Source organism: Tamandua tetradactyla, chromosome X (genome assembly GCF_023851605.1).
Source record: "Tamandua tetradactyla isolate mTamTet1 chromosome X, mTamTet1.pri, whole genome shotgun sequence".
Taxonomy (NCBI): domain Eukaryota; kingdom Metazoa; phylum Chordata; class Mammalia; order Pilosa; family Myrmecophagidae; genus Tamandua; species Tamandua tetradactyla.
In genome coordinates this window covers 53,719,451-53,733,688 of record NC_135353.1, presented here as the reverse complement: position 1 = coordinate 53,733,688, position 14,238 = coordinate 53,719,451, and the positions used below count along the sequence as shown (strand labels likewise).

The window sequence follows — 14,238 nt, the reverse complement described above, 5'->3', positions numbered from 1 at the left end:
TATAAAACAATTATGTTTTTCCTGCCTAAGACCTTTATTGACCAGAAAATGGATAAACAAATGCTTATTCATTTGAAATGCATTTCTTAATACTTGCAAACAAGCTTGCTTTCTCACCTCACTAGGACTGAGGAACAACCAGGAATATTTTCTGGCTGGGACCTAAAATCAGGCACAAGTAATGGTATCTCAAAATTTTTTAAAGTGAACTTAGGCATATACCAAGTTATTCTTTTAAAATCACAATGAAATTCCATAATATTGAATAATCTTCAAAAAGTAAGGTCATTTATATATTGCATATTATATACAATTAATACAACTACTTTACTCACCAATTCCATTAAATCTTTTAACTTTCCAATTTCTTCTGGAATGGATGCCAGTTTATTATTACTGACAACCAAAACTTTAAGCGGGAGATCAAATAAGTATTTCGGTAATGTTGATAAAAGATTTCGACTGAAAAGAATAAAAACTTAATATTATTATGAGAAATATGTCTGAATCCTGACATATCATATTGAAAAAAAATCACCTCAAAAATAAATATTTTTCATTGAATAATATCATTTAATAGGTGCTTACTTTGTATCAGGCATGATGCTAAATTCCTTACATGAACTATCTCATTAAATCCTCAAATTAACCCCACAAGGTAGGGAACATTATTATCTCCATCATAAAAATAAAAAACAAAGGTTAAAACTGGTTAGGTGACTTCCCCAGGCATAGCAGAGATTCAAACACAAGTCTGATTGCAAAGTTTATGCTGTTACTTATGACTGACATACAGATAACCACTTTTCAAATAGCCAGGATGATTCTTCTGAACTGGAGAATATCGGTCTCTTCCTCTATACTTTAATTCCACTATATTCAATACTTCCATGTTCAAATGTACAAGAAATAATATAATTATATTTTCCAAAACATGTAGTGGCTATAACCCATTCGTTTTAGTTACTATTTATGGAAGAATAGCCTAATAGTACCTTTAGTTCAACTCAAAATTGGAAAAACATTCCTATATCCATGGACACATTTCAAGATATAGCGATATTTATTGAGTGCTTACCAAGTGCCAGGCCATGTTCAGAAAACTTCACATGAATTAACTTGATTAACCCACAGAACAACCTACTTTATGAAGACAGATATGACCAGATTCCTATTTTATATATGAAGAAAGAGTCACAAAGAATTAAGTAAACTGCTCAAAGTCATATAGCTGGTAAGTGGTAGAGCCAGGATTCAAACTTAGGCCATCTGGCTTCAAGGACCTTGCCCTCAATTAACTATGTTTAAATTTATATGTCTATTCACAGACACAACCCAAAGGATCCCATGACCACATAAAGAGAATGTACCATTATGCTTTCATATTACCAAGCACTGACAAGCAATATGCTATTATTTTTCCTGCTTTTCAAAGTAACGCTTGCAGAGGTGTGACTAGCATGTTATGTTAACTGCATACCATCACAAGCCAAGTGTTTTTCAAAAGGGATTTCAAGACCCTTCACTCCATTCTATCCCTGCAAAAACACTAGAATGGCTTTAATCATATGGCACAAACTAATTTTTAATAAAAGGCAATGCCTCTAGACTAGCAGGCTGGTCAGGCTGCTGGTGTGTCAAATATGCTAGGAACTGGAATAACCCCTTGATATATTCAGGTTGAAGTGGTTTCCTTGTGAAAGTGTCCTGCCTGGGTCACTTGAGACACATGGATCTTCTTGAAGGATACTCCCAAAAAACTGCAGAACACAAAGAAACAGCTGAAATAGTATAATAAAACTTTATCAAGATATTTTTATCAAAACAAAAATAAATAAATGGGAAAAATAACGGTGTACACAAACTCATTCTAATCTTCTCACAGACCAAAAGGGAGTTAAAAAATGTCTTATCTACTTCCCTTTGTATGCAGGTTCATTGAATTAGGATGATCAGCTTTCTCCAAAATCTGGTTTCTTAGTATTCAGCTGTGCTGGTTTGAAAGGATTTATGCACCCCAGAAAAGCCATGCCTTAATCCTAATTCAATCTTGTGGAAACAGACATTTCTTTAAAGCTGTATTTTGCACTATATGTTAGCAGCTTGATTAGATTATCTCCATGGAGATATGACTCACCAAACTGTGGGTATTAATTAGAGGATAATGTGACTCCACCCATTCCAGGTGGGTCCTGATTGGTTTACTGGAATCCTTTAAAAGAGTTAAGTATTTTGGAGAAAGCTTCAGAATGACGAGATCCATGAGGCCATGACAGCCACGGGTCCCAAGCAGCCAGAGATCTTTGGAGGTGAAAAAGGAAAACACCCCTGGGGAAACTTCATGAAACAAGCCTGGAGAGAAAGCTAGCAGACCTCATCATGTTTACCATGTGCCTTTCCAGTTGAGAAAGAGAACCTGAACTTCATTCGTCTTTCTTGAGTGGCAACCTCTTGTTGGTGCCTTAATTTGGACATTTTTATAGACTTGCTTTAATTGGGACATTTTCGTGGGCTTAGAACTATAAACTAGCAACTTATTAAATTCCCTTTTTAAAAAGCCATTCCATTTTTGGTACATTGCATTCCAGCAGCCAGCAAACGAAAACAACAGATAATTAATTATTAATCTGCACTATTTTACTATATACTTTTGAGATAATAAAAGGAAGTCAGTCACTAAAATAAATGTTATTTCAATAAATTTAGGTCAGAAATATTTATGACTATAAACAAAAATCAGGACTCCACAAATAGCAATCAAAACAGGAAAGAATTAGAGAAAACGTTAGTAAAACTACTCTAAGATATTCTATATAAGTTAATAGAGAAATGTAATTGAAGTTGTGACAAATCACTGTTTTCAAACTAGTTTTTTTTCTGTAAAAAAACAAAATGAAACAAAAACAAGGACAAAACTTAAAAATATTTTCCTCACACCTCTACCAAGCCACACACCAAGGAGATATATACCCAGTTATAAAAAGGAGAACTCCAAAGAACTGAGTTCCACAGAAGGAAATTTCTCTCACATATGTCATGGTGTAAGGTGGTTTCAGTTAAAATAATATAGGCTGCCAGGTGACACCAAGGAGGAAACATATAATAATTAACATTTGCAATATATTAATGGAAAGGGGGCAAAATAGTTATTAACGTATGTTAGTTTTATTTACTAATGCCTTCTATGGGAATTCAGACAAGTTTCTTAATGATGATGATGAAACTGCCTCTTTTAAAGGACTTTAAGAGACATTCCTCAAAGAAGATAAATAAATGACCAATACACACATGAAAAGATGCTCAACATCATTAGTCATTAGGGAAATGTAAATCAAAGCCACAATGATACACCACTTCATACCCACAAGAACGAAAATAGTGTTGGAGAGGATGCAGCAAAATTGGAATACTAGTTCACAGTGGGTAGGAATGTAAAATGATGTAGCTCCCATGGAAATCAATAGCACAGTTCCTCAAAAAGGTAAATATAGAATTAACTTATAACTAAGAAATCTCTCTTATAGATATATACAGAAAGAGAGTGAGAACAGGGTCACAAACAGATATTGTTTTATTTTCTGTCTGCTAAGACAAAAACCTTACAATGGGTTGGTTTAAACGGGAATTAATTGGCTCACAGTTTGACAATAGGGGAAGTTCAAAATAAAGGCATCAGCAAGGCAATGTTTTCTACCAGAAATTCTGGGGCTAGCTGCTGGCAATCCTTGGTCCTTGACTTTTCAGTCACATGGCCATGCACATAGGCATGTCTTCTCCCTTGTTCTCCAGGTTCCCTTGATTTCTGCTTCCAGCTCTGACTGCTCCCCATGGCTTCTCTCTCTGATTTTCACTCTGCTTATAAAGGGTTCCAGGAATGCAGATTAAAGCCCATCCTAATTTAACTGGGTCACACTGCAATTCAAGTAACATCTTCAACAGATCTTATTTACAATGGGTCCACACCCAGGAGAATGTGAACTAAGACTGAAAACATGTCCAAACTGAGGTCAATCCAAATCACTCATATAACAATGTTTATAGCAGCATTATTCACAATAGCCAAAAGCTGGAAACAACCCAAGAGTCCATCAACAAGTGAACAGATAAACATAAAGATATGGTACATACACAAATTGGAATATTATTCGACCATAAGAAAGAATAAAGTTCTGGAACATAATGGGAAATGGAAGAAACTTGAAAACAAGTTCAGTAAAATAAGCAAGTCACATAAGAACAAAAATTATATCACTTACAATGGATGACTAGAAATAGCAAATTCAGAGAGATAAAAACTAGATTAGAAGTTACAGAGGGTGGCGGAAGTGTGTCTTTGTAAAGGTAAATAATTGAATAATTGCCTTTCAACTAAAAAAAAATGTTTCTAAAATTAAGTAACAATATACCAGTTTCCATTCAATGTCACTGATCTGGAGAGCATTTTTTTTCTTAAACATATTGAGTGCTCATTCTGTATAAAAGTAGGCTAAAAGTTAAGAATAGAGGTGTGCTGGTTTGAACCTGTCATGTCATCCAGAAAAGCCATGTTCTTAGATCCTCGTTCAATATTGTTGGTTGGATCTTTTTGATTAGGTGGTTTCCATGGAGATGTATCTCCATCCATCCAAGGTAGGGTTACTTACTGGAGTCCTTTAAGAGGGAACCATTTTGGAAAAAGCTTTCGAGCCCACACAACCAGAGGCCTTTGGAGATGCAGAAGGGAAACACCCTCGCAATATCCTTATGAAATTAAAAGCCAGGAGAGAAAGCTAGCAGATGTTGCCATGTGCCTTCCCAGGTGAAAGAGGTATCCAGAAACCAAAGACTCCAGCAGACACCAGCCACATTCCTTTCCAGCTGAAAGAGGTGTAGATGGCATCAGCTTTTCTTGAGGGAAGATAACCTCTTGTTGGTACCTTAATTCGGACATTTCATGGCCTTAGAACTGTAAACTTACAACTTAATATATACCCTTTTTAAAAGCTATTCCGTTTCTAGTATATTGATTATGGCAGCTTTAACAAACTAAAACAGGGCTCTAGAGCCAGACTGACTGGATTTGAATCTTGGCTCTACCACTTGCCATATATGCAATATGTATGCATGTAGCATATATATATATATATATATATATATATATATATATGTATATATATATATATGTGTGTATATGTATGTATATATTTACATGTATGTGAATATACATATGACTTTAAGCAAATTGCTTAACCATTCTGTACTTCACTTTCCTTCTCCACAATGAAGGGATAATACCTGTGTAAAAATGTTGTGAACTTTAAATAGAGTAATATGGGTAAAGCCTTTGGAATACTGCCTGGCACATGCTAAGCACTGTCATCCATTTTCAATCTTTCCAACATTCCTTTCTTAATCTAGCAATCCTGGAAGTAGAAACAAGAAGTCACAGGAATATAAAAATATAACTCAACAACTGTTTATTTATAATGTCTCACTTTAACTGAGGATGCATATAAATAAATCTGTATTGAGGTATTATAATTTCAGGAAAATATTTACAGTTTAAAGCCTTACTACTCAAAGTGAGGTCTAAGGACCAGTGGGCACATGCATCACTGTTGGACCTGTTAGAAATGCAAGCACCACATCAGACATCTGAATCAGAATCTGCATTTTAACAAGACCCCTTGGTAATTAATATGTACATTAAAGTCTGAGAAGCACTGCACTCAACGACAAGACCACAAAGCCCGGAAAGTAATGTACACATGTAAAAAATACACATAAGATACTGTTGAAATAAATACAGGCTACATAGCCAAACCAAACTCATTCCTTAGCTAGTAAACATTACTAGAACTTTAAAAAAAATTATCAAAGAAAATTGTTTCCTTACCTAATATTAAGGTATGTTAACATCTGTAGGTTCTTAATGGCTTCAGGAATAGTTTTGATGCAATTATGATACAAATTTAATGTTTCAAGTGGTGCAAATAGCCAGACATCAGAAGGAATTTCTGTAAAACGATTCCTTGAAAGATCTGAAAAACAAAAGTAGTGTCTGAAAGTCAAACATACACAATGGTAATTAACGGAATTATTTCCTTACTTGCTGTATGCAACTAAGTGAAATATTACAAAATATTATCCACCATGACCTTGAAGGCAAAAAAATTGTCCTTTAGAAATACACTCATGGAAAGCATGTTTATTAACAATTTGTACTTGATACACTTCAATATCTGTAACATCCAAATACACTATATTATCCTTTAAAATGCCAATAAGGAATGCTCTCTGATCATTTAAAACAAACACAAAGAAACCTCCCCTAATCCCACATTCCTTTCCATCTACCTCTTCCTTCCTCACAGCTAAACTTACATAAAGAATAATCCACAAACACATCAAATTCTTAATCACCATGGATTGCTCAACCCACTGAAATGTGGTTTCTATTCACTCCCATGTCCACCAAGGTTCATCAATAGCCTCCATATCATTAACCACTGCATACAGTAGAAGAGATGAAAAAAACAATGGAAACTTAACAATGTCAGATTTCAAGAGGCAAAAAACAGAATTAGTGCACTGGAAGATCAAACATCTGAAATCTAACAAGCAAAAGAAAATATAGAGAAAAGAATGGAAAAATATGAGCAGGGACTCAGGGAATTGAATGTCAACACAAAGCACGTGAATATATGTGTTGTGGGGGCCCAGGAGGAGAAGAGAAGGAAAAGGAGGAGAAAAACTAATGGAGGAAATTATCACTGAAAATTTCCCAACTCTTATGAAAGACTTAAAATTACATATCCAAGAAGTGCAGCGTACTCAAAACAGAATAGATCAAAACAGACATACTCTAAGACACTTATTAATCAGAATGTCAGATGTCAAAGAGAAAGAGAGAATTTTGAAAGCAGCAAGAAAAAAGCAACCCATCACATACAAGGGAAGCCCAATAAGACTGTGTGTAGATTTCTCAGCAGAAACCATGGAGGTGAGAAAACAGTGGGATGATATATTTAAATTACTAAAAGAGAAAAACTGCCAACCAAGAATTCTATATCCAGCAAAATTATCCTTCAAAAATGCGGGAGAAATTAAAACACTTGCAGACAAAAAAATCACTGAGAGAATTTGTGACCAAGAGACTGGCTCTGCAAGAAAGACTAAAGGAAGCATTAGAGGCAGATATGAAAAGACAGAAGAGAGAGGTGTAGAGAAGAGTGTAGAAATGAAGACTATCAGTAAAGATAAAAGAAGGAAAATTAGATATGACATATAAAATCCAAAAGGCAACATGGTAAAAGACAGTACAACACATACAGTGATAACACTAAATGTTAATGGATTAAACTCCTCAATCAAAAGACACAGACTGGCAGAATGTATGAAAAAACAGGACCCATCGATATGTTGTCTACAGGAAACCCATCTTAGACCCAAGGATAAACATAGGTTGAAAGTGAAAGGTTGGGAAAAGATATTTCATGCAATCAGAAAAGAGCAGGAGTAGCTATACTAATATCCAATAAATTAGACTTCAAATGGAAAACAGTTAAAAGAGACAAAGAAGGACAATTATGTACTAATAAAAGGAACAATTCAACAAGAAGACATAACAATCATAAATATTTATGCACCAAGCCAGAATTCTCCAAAATACATGAGGCAAACACTGAAAACAATGAAAAGAGAAATAGACACATCTACCATAATAGTTGGAAACTTCAATTCCCCACTCTCATTAACGGACAGAACATCTAGACGGAGGATCAACAAAGAAACAGAAAATTTGAATAATACAATAAATGAGCTAGACTTAACAGACATTTATAGAACATTACATCCCACAACAGCAGGATACACCTTTTTCTCAAGGACTCAAGGATCATTCTCAAGGATAGACCATTTGCTGGGTAACAAAGCAAGTCTCAACAAATTTAAAAAGATTGGAATCATACAAAACACTTTCTCAGATCATAAAGGAATGAAGTTGGAAATCAATAATAGGCAGAGTGCCAGAAAATATACAAATATGTGGAGGCTCAACAACACACTCTTAAACAACCAGTGGGTCAAGGAAGAAATTACGATAACCACTGCATCCACCTGGAAACACTCTCTTCCCTTCGCCTGGAAGACCACCCTTCTGGATTTCTTCCCATTACGTCTCTGGCCAATTCATAATCACCTTTGTGAGATTCTCATCTACCTGTAATCCTATGGACTGGGATATAAGGTACCCTTTTCTTCTCAAGATATACAATCTACTGTATAATTTCATCCAATCCCAGGCCTAAATTATATTTATATAAAATGACAAATCTCAAATACAGGATCTGTCTAAATACCTACGTTCTAGTCTCAGGACTTTATTAATACCTCTCAGACAACTCAACTTCTACATGCGTAAAATTTGAATTGAAGGTCTTCCACATACCTGTTTCTCTCATCTCAGGTAATGCTACCTACATCCTCCTACTGAACTGCTCAAACCAGACATCTGGCATTTATCCTTGCTCCTTACCCTCCTAAATTATTCTGAGTACACACATATACTTCATACATTTAAGCTTTTACAAAAATAAAATCATTGAGTTATTATAACCTTACTCTCCTGTAAAAGTCTTTTTATTTGTTAAATGAAATTTTGAAAACTATTTAGGCATCATGTGGTAGGTTGAAAAAAATACATACCCTAAAAGTGTTTCAACCTCAGCAATACTGACCTTTTGGGCTGGACAATTATTTATTCTGTAAGGCTGTCCTGGACATTGTAAGATTAAGTTTAGCAGCCTTCCTAACCTATACCCATTAGAAGCTACTAACAACCCCTAGTTATGACAACCAAAAGCATCCTGTATTGCAAATTCCCCTCACTCCTGTGTTTCATTAGGAAACGTAGGTGAGGCCTCAATTTGAACAGGGTTGGATTCGTGAGTAACATACCTCTCTCGAATTTAAGCAAACAGTTATTTATTGATTAACAGAAGAAAGAAAGAAAAATAAAGTAATTACAACACCAGGTGGGAATTCACCAACACCCGAAGAAGAAGGCTGGGGAATCCCAGAGACAACATATTTGGGATCAGACTGGGAAAATCCTGACTGGAGCATCCTCCTTTCGGATCAGATTCCAAAGTCTTATCACCTATATGCTATATAGTGTTTTTACATAATAGTGGCCAGATTCCAATTAGTTTGTGTGACTGGGCCCAGGTGGTCCTGTCGGAACTGGCTGGGAACCAGGAGGCGTTTCCTGGGACATAAACAATTTTATCAAAGTCTGTCTCCCTCTGGACAGACAGCCAGTCCTCTCAACTGGAGTGCATATTTTAATGATTCAGCACCAAAGTCTTCCAACAGTCAATAACCGCTGAGCAGAGCAAACTCTATAAACTCAGTTTCCCTCTTTTTTACGTTTCTCCCTGTTGAGAACCACTATCCAGTACAATTATCAGATTAATTACTCTAACATAAAAATATGCATTTTTACATTAGTTCATTATATTTATTTGGTTAAAATCATAAGAATGTTATTTACCTCTGTCAGTGAAAATATCTATGGTCTAGCTTTAGTTCACTGGATCTCATTTAGGATCTTGTCTTCCATTATAAGAACAGTCTCCTGGGCGGGTCACAGTGGCTCAGCAGGCAAAAATACTTGCCTGCCATGCCAGAGGACCCGGGTTTGATTCCCAGTGCCTGCCCATGTAAAAAAAAGAACAGTCTCCTACCAATATGCAGCTTCCCCACACTGAGGGACATGGCCTTTGCTTTGACCAATATGATATATTTCCTATTCGGATATGAAATATGTGTGCATATGTATATGTGTACATATACATATTCTCACGTAATGTAAAATATTATAATTGGCAAAAGAAAACATTACCTATGATTACATAATATGAAAATTAATTTGGATTGTTTTTTCTCCTGTAATAGGATTCTGAGTGACTTAAATAAAAGGATAGATAGAATACTTGAATCCAAAATCTGAACTTGGAACAGAGGTTTCTCAACATTGGGACTCACCTCCTCTACACACCCAAGCATTATGCAGTCCTATTTAAGGAACAAAATGAAGCCACTGTTTTTATTTCAGGATATGTTTCTTTCATATTTAGGGTTTTACATCTTTTTGTTGTAATTTCAGACTCCTGAGAGTTGAAAATTACTGCTTACAATTAACTGGAAATCCTAAAACAAAATTATGCCCAATTGTTATTTTGTACAATGACTACAATTATGTACCTAGAAATAATACAGTGGTCCCAGATATAGATGATGGTACTTTGAATTAAGAATTGAAATATGTGAGAATAAGGATAGGAGAAAGCGTATGGAATTTGAAATATATTTAAAAATTAGTCCTGGCAGGGTTGGGAAAGGTATGGCTATGTGAGATAAATAAGAGGTAGGAATCAAGGACAGCACCCAGGATTCTGGTGTAGATATCAAAATAATTTTATTTAATGAAAGATCTGGGGGTAGAACAGAATTTTTTTAATTGATGAGGTTATTGCCTTGTTTTATGAAGCAGACGTTAGGATGAAGGCTCAGTTTTATATTTATATAAAATGAAACATCTATAAGAGACTTAATGGGGATTGCTAAATGGGTGCTAAGACAGATGATTCGGGATCTCAGAAGTGAAGTCTAGGATGGATATATAATGTTGGAAATAGGAATATAGTCAGTATTATACAATTTAAAAAGTAGAAGAGATCACCTAGAGCAGAGTACTGAATTAAGAAAGAAGTTCAAAATCCCACTTGCTTAGAACCCTGGAGAATGGAAGAGACTGGAGAAGGACTCCAAAAGTGTTCAAGCAAAGAATAAGAAAAACATCAAGTGGAAAAATTCCATTCCAGACTGCCAATGGGTTCCCATCCCCCTCACCCTCACTCAGTCCCATGCAGTGTGGGAGTCATACAGAGGAAGAATAGCCCTGGGCACTCCCGCCTTAGACAGAGACTACAGAAAGACTCAAAGCAGCAACTTAGAACTCCACACATATCCAGGCATAGAACTCTGGGCATATCCAGACATAGGGTCCTAAGTCCACAGAGACCCAGGGCAGAACACAGGATACTAAGGAGTGCTTCAAAAAGAAAAGTCCCGAGAGAGCCTCAGCTAGGTTGCCCTGATGTAAAAGGGGATATCTACTTCAAAGTGTTGTAAAGATTCGGCAGTGTTGAATTGCATGTGAACCCTGTGATCCAGCAGAACAGCAAAGGTGTTCTTCAAATATTCTGGATATTAAAACCTTAACAGAGAAACAGTGCAGAACAGCTCCCGGGGCCACAACAGGGAATGGACACACAGCGTACCCCAGTCTGGACTGGCTAGTCTGACTGCAAGACTCAGCTGCGGTGAGATCCCTGAGCGGCGGGCGATTTCCCCAGCAGCGACAGCTGTGGCAGCCGGAGCTCCTCCCTCCCTCCTTCCCGGGCTGGCTGAGAGTCTTGGAGAAACAAGTTTCCCAAGCCGAGGCGGCTGGTGCCCCTCTTTTGCGGGCGGCTTCCTGGTCCGGTTACAAGTCTCGGATCAGAGGGCTACCAAAGCCGCGGTGACCCTCCCCCGTGGGCGGCTTCCTGGTCCGGTGGGGAATTCCACAGGCCGCGGTGGCCGGTGACTGATGCCCCTCCCCCGCGGGCGACTTCCTGGTCCGGTGGCGAATTCCCCGGGCCCGCTGCGGCCGGGGACCAGCCACAGGGTCCCCTCAAGACGCGGTGGCTGACGCCCCCACCACGCGCGGCCCCCCGAACCAACGGAGAAAATTGGATCGGAAATCCCCAGGCCGCGGAGATCAGTGACCGGGGGGATCCCTTCCAAACACGTGAGACAAACGTGTGCCACGAGCACCACCTACTGGGCAGGATAAGAAAAACAGAACCCAGAGATTTCACAGAAAAATCTTTCAATCTTGTTGGGTCCTACACCCAGGGAAATCTGACTAAATGCCCAGACGCCAGCAGCAGAAGATAAAGGTCCACGCTCAGAAGATTGAGAATATGGCCCAGTCAAAGGAACAAACCAATAGTTCAAATGAGATACAAGAGCTGAGACAACTAATGCTGAATATACGAACAGAAATGGAAAACCTCTTCAAAAATGAAATCGATAAATTGAGGGAGGACATGAAGAAGACATGGGCTGAACATAAAGAAGAAATAGAAAAACTGAAAAAACAAATCACAGAACTTATGGAAGTGAAGGATAAAGTAGAAAAGATGGAAAAAACAATGGATACCTACAATGATAGATTTAAAGAGACAGAAGATAGAATTAGTGATTTGGAGGATGGAACATCTGAATTCCAAAAAGAAACAGAAACTATCGGGAAAAGAATGGAAAAATTTGAACAGGGTATCAGGGAACTCAAGGACAATATGAACCGCACAAATATACGTGTTGTCGGTGTCCCACAAGGAGAAGAGAAGGGAAAAGGAGGAGAAAAACTAATGGAAGGAATTATCACTGAAAATTTCCCAACTCTTATGAAAGACCTAAAATTACAGATCCAAGAAGTGCAGCGCACCCCAAAGAGATTAGACCCAAATAGGCATTCTCCAAGACACTTACTAGTTAGAATGTCAGAGGTCAAAGAGAAAGAGAGGATCTTGAAAGCAGCAAGAGAAAAACAATCCATCACATACAAGGGAAACCCAATAAGACTATGTGTAGATTTCTCAGCAGAAACCATGGAAGCTAGAAGACAGTGGGATGATATATTTAAATTACTAAAAGAGAAAAACTGCCAACCAAGACTCCTATATCCAGCAAAATTATCCTTCAAAAATGAGGGAGAAATTAAAACATTCTCAGACAAAAAGTCACTGAGAGAATTTGTGACCAAGAGACCAGCTCTGCAAGAAATACTAAAGGGAGCACTAGAGTCAGATACAAAAAGACAGAAGAGAGAGGTATGGAGAAGAGTGTAGAAAGAAGGAAAATCAGATATGATATATATAATACAAAAGGCAAAATGTTAGAGGAAAATATTATCCAAACAGTAATAACACTAAATGTCAATGGACTGAATTCCCCAATCAAAAGACATAGATTGGCAGAATGGATTAAAAAACAGGATCCTTCTATATGCTGTCTACAGGAAACACATCTTAGACCCAAAGATAAACATAGGTTGAAAGTAAAAGGTTGGGAAAACATATTTCATGCAAATAACAACCAGAAAAGAGCAGGAGTGGCTATACTAATATCCAACAAATTAGACTTCAAATGTAAAATAGTTAAAAGAGACAAAGAAGGACACTATATACTAATAAAAGGAACAATTAAACAAGAAGACATAACAATCATAAATATTTACGCACCGAACCAGAATGCCCCAAAATACGTGAGGAATACACTGCAAACACTGAAAAGGGAAATAGACTCATATACCATAATAGCTGGAGACTTCAATTCACCACTCTCATCAATGGACAGAACATCTAGACAGAGGATAAATAAAGAAATAGAGAATCTGAATATTACTATAAATGAGCTAGACTTAACAGACATTTATAGGACATTACATCCCACAACAGTAGGATACACCTTTTTCTCAAGTGCTCATGGAACATTCTCAAACATAGACCATATGCTGGGTCACAAAGCAAGTCTTAACAAATTTAAAAACATTGAAATCATACACAACACTTTCTCGAATCATAAAGGAATGAAGTTGGAAATCAATAATAGGCGGAGTGCCAGAAAATTCACAAATATGTGGAGGCTCAACAACACACTCCTAAACAACGAGTGGGTCAAAGAAGAAATTGCTAGAGAAATTAGCAAATACCTCGAGGCGAATGAAAATGAAAACACAACATATCAAAATTTACGGGACGCAGCAAAGGCAGTGCTAAGAGGGAAATTTATTGCCCTAAATGCCTATATCAGAAAAGAAGAAAAGGCAAAAATGCAGGAATTAACTGTCCACTCGGAAGAACTGGAGAAAGAACAGCAAACTAATCCCAAAGCAAGCAAAAGGAAAGAAATAACAAAGATTAGAGCAGAAATAAATGAAATTGAAAACATGAAAACAATAGAGAAAATCAATAAGGCCAGAACTTGGTTCTATGAGAAAATCAATAAGATTGATGGGCCCTTAGCAAGACTGACAAAGAGAAGAAGAGAGAGGATGCAAATAAATAAGATCAGAAATGGAAGAGGAGACTTAACTACTGACCTCACAGAAATAAAGCAGGTAATAACAGGATACTATGAACAACTTTA

The 14,238-nt window shown here is 37.0% G+C and overlaps 1 protein-coding gene across 2 annotated transcripts in view; it reads right to left on the bottom strand.

The window, feature by feature from the left end:
- LRCH2 (leucine rich repeats and calponin homology domain containing 2) overlaps positions 1 to 14,238 on the bottom strand; it is a 194,514-nt gene that overhangs the window by 95,370 nt on the left and 84,906 nt on the right. For both annotated transcript variants that reach the window (XM_077146764.1, XM_077146765.1), the window contains exons 2-3: positions 5,876 to 6,020; positions 336 to 462 (exon numbers count right to left, since the gene is read on the bottom strand). In XM_077146764.1, the coding sequence (XP_077002879.1) occupies positions 336 to 462; positions 5,876 to 6,020 (272 nt within the window). The remainder of the gene's footprint in view (positions 1 to 335; positions 463 to 5,875; positions 6,021 to 14,238) is intronic.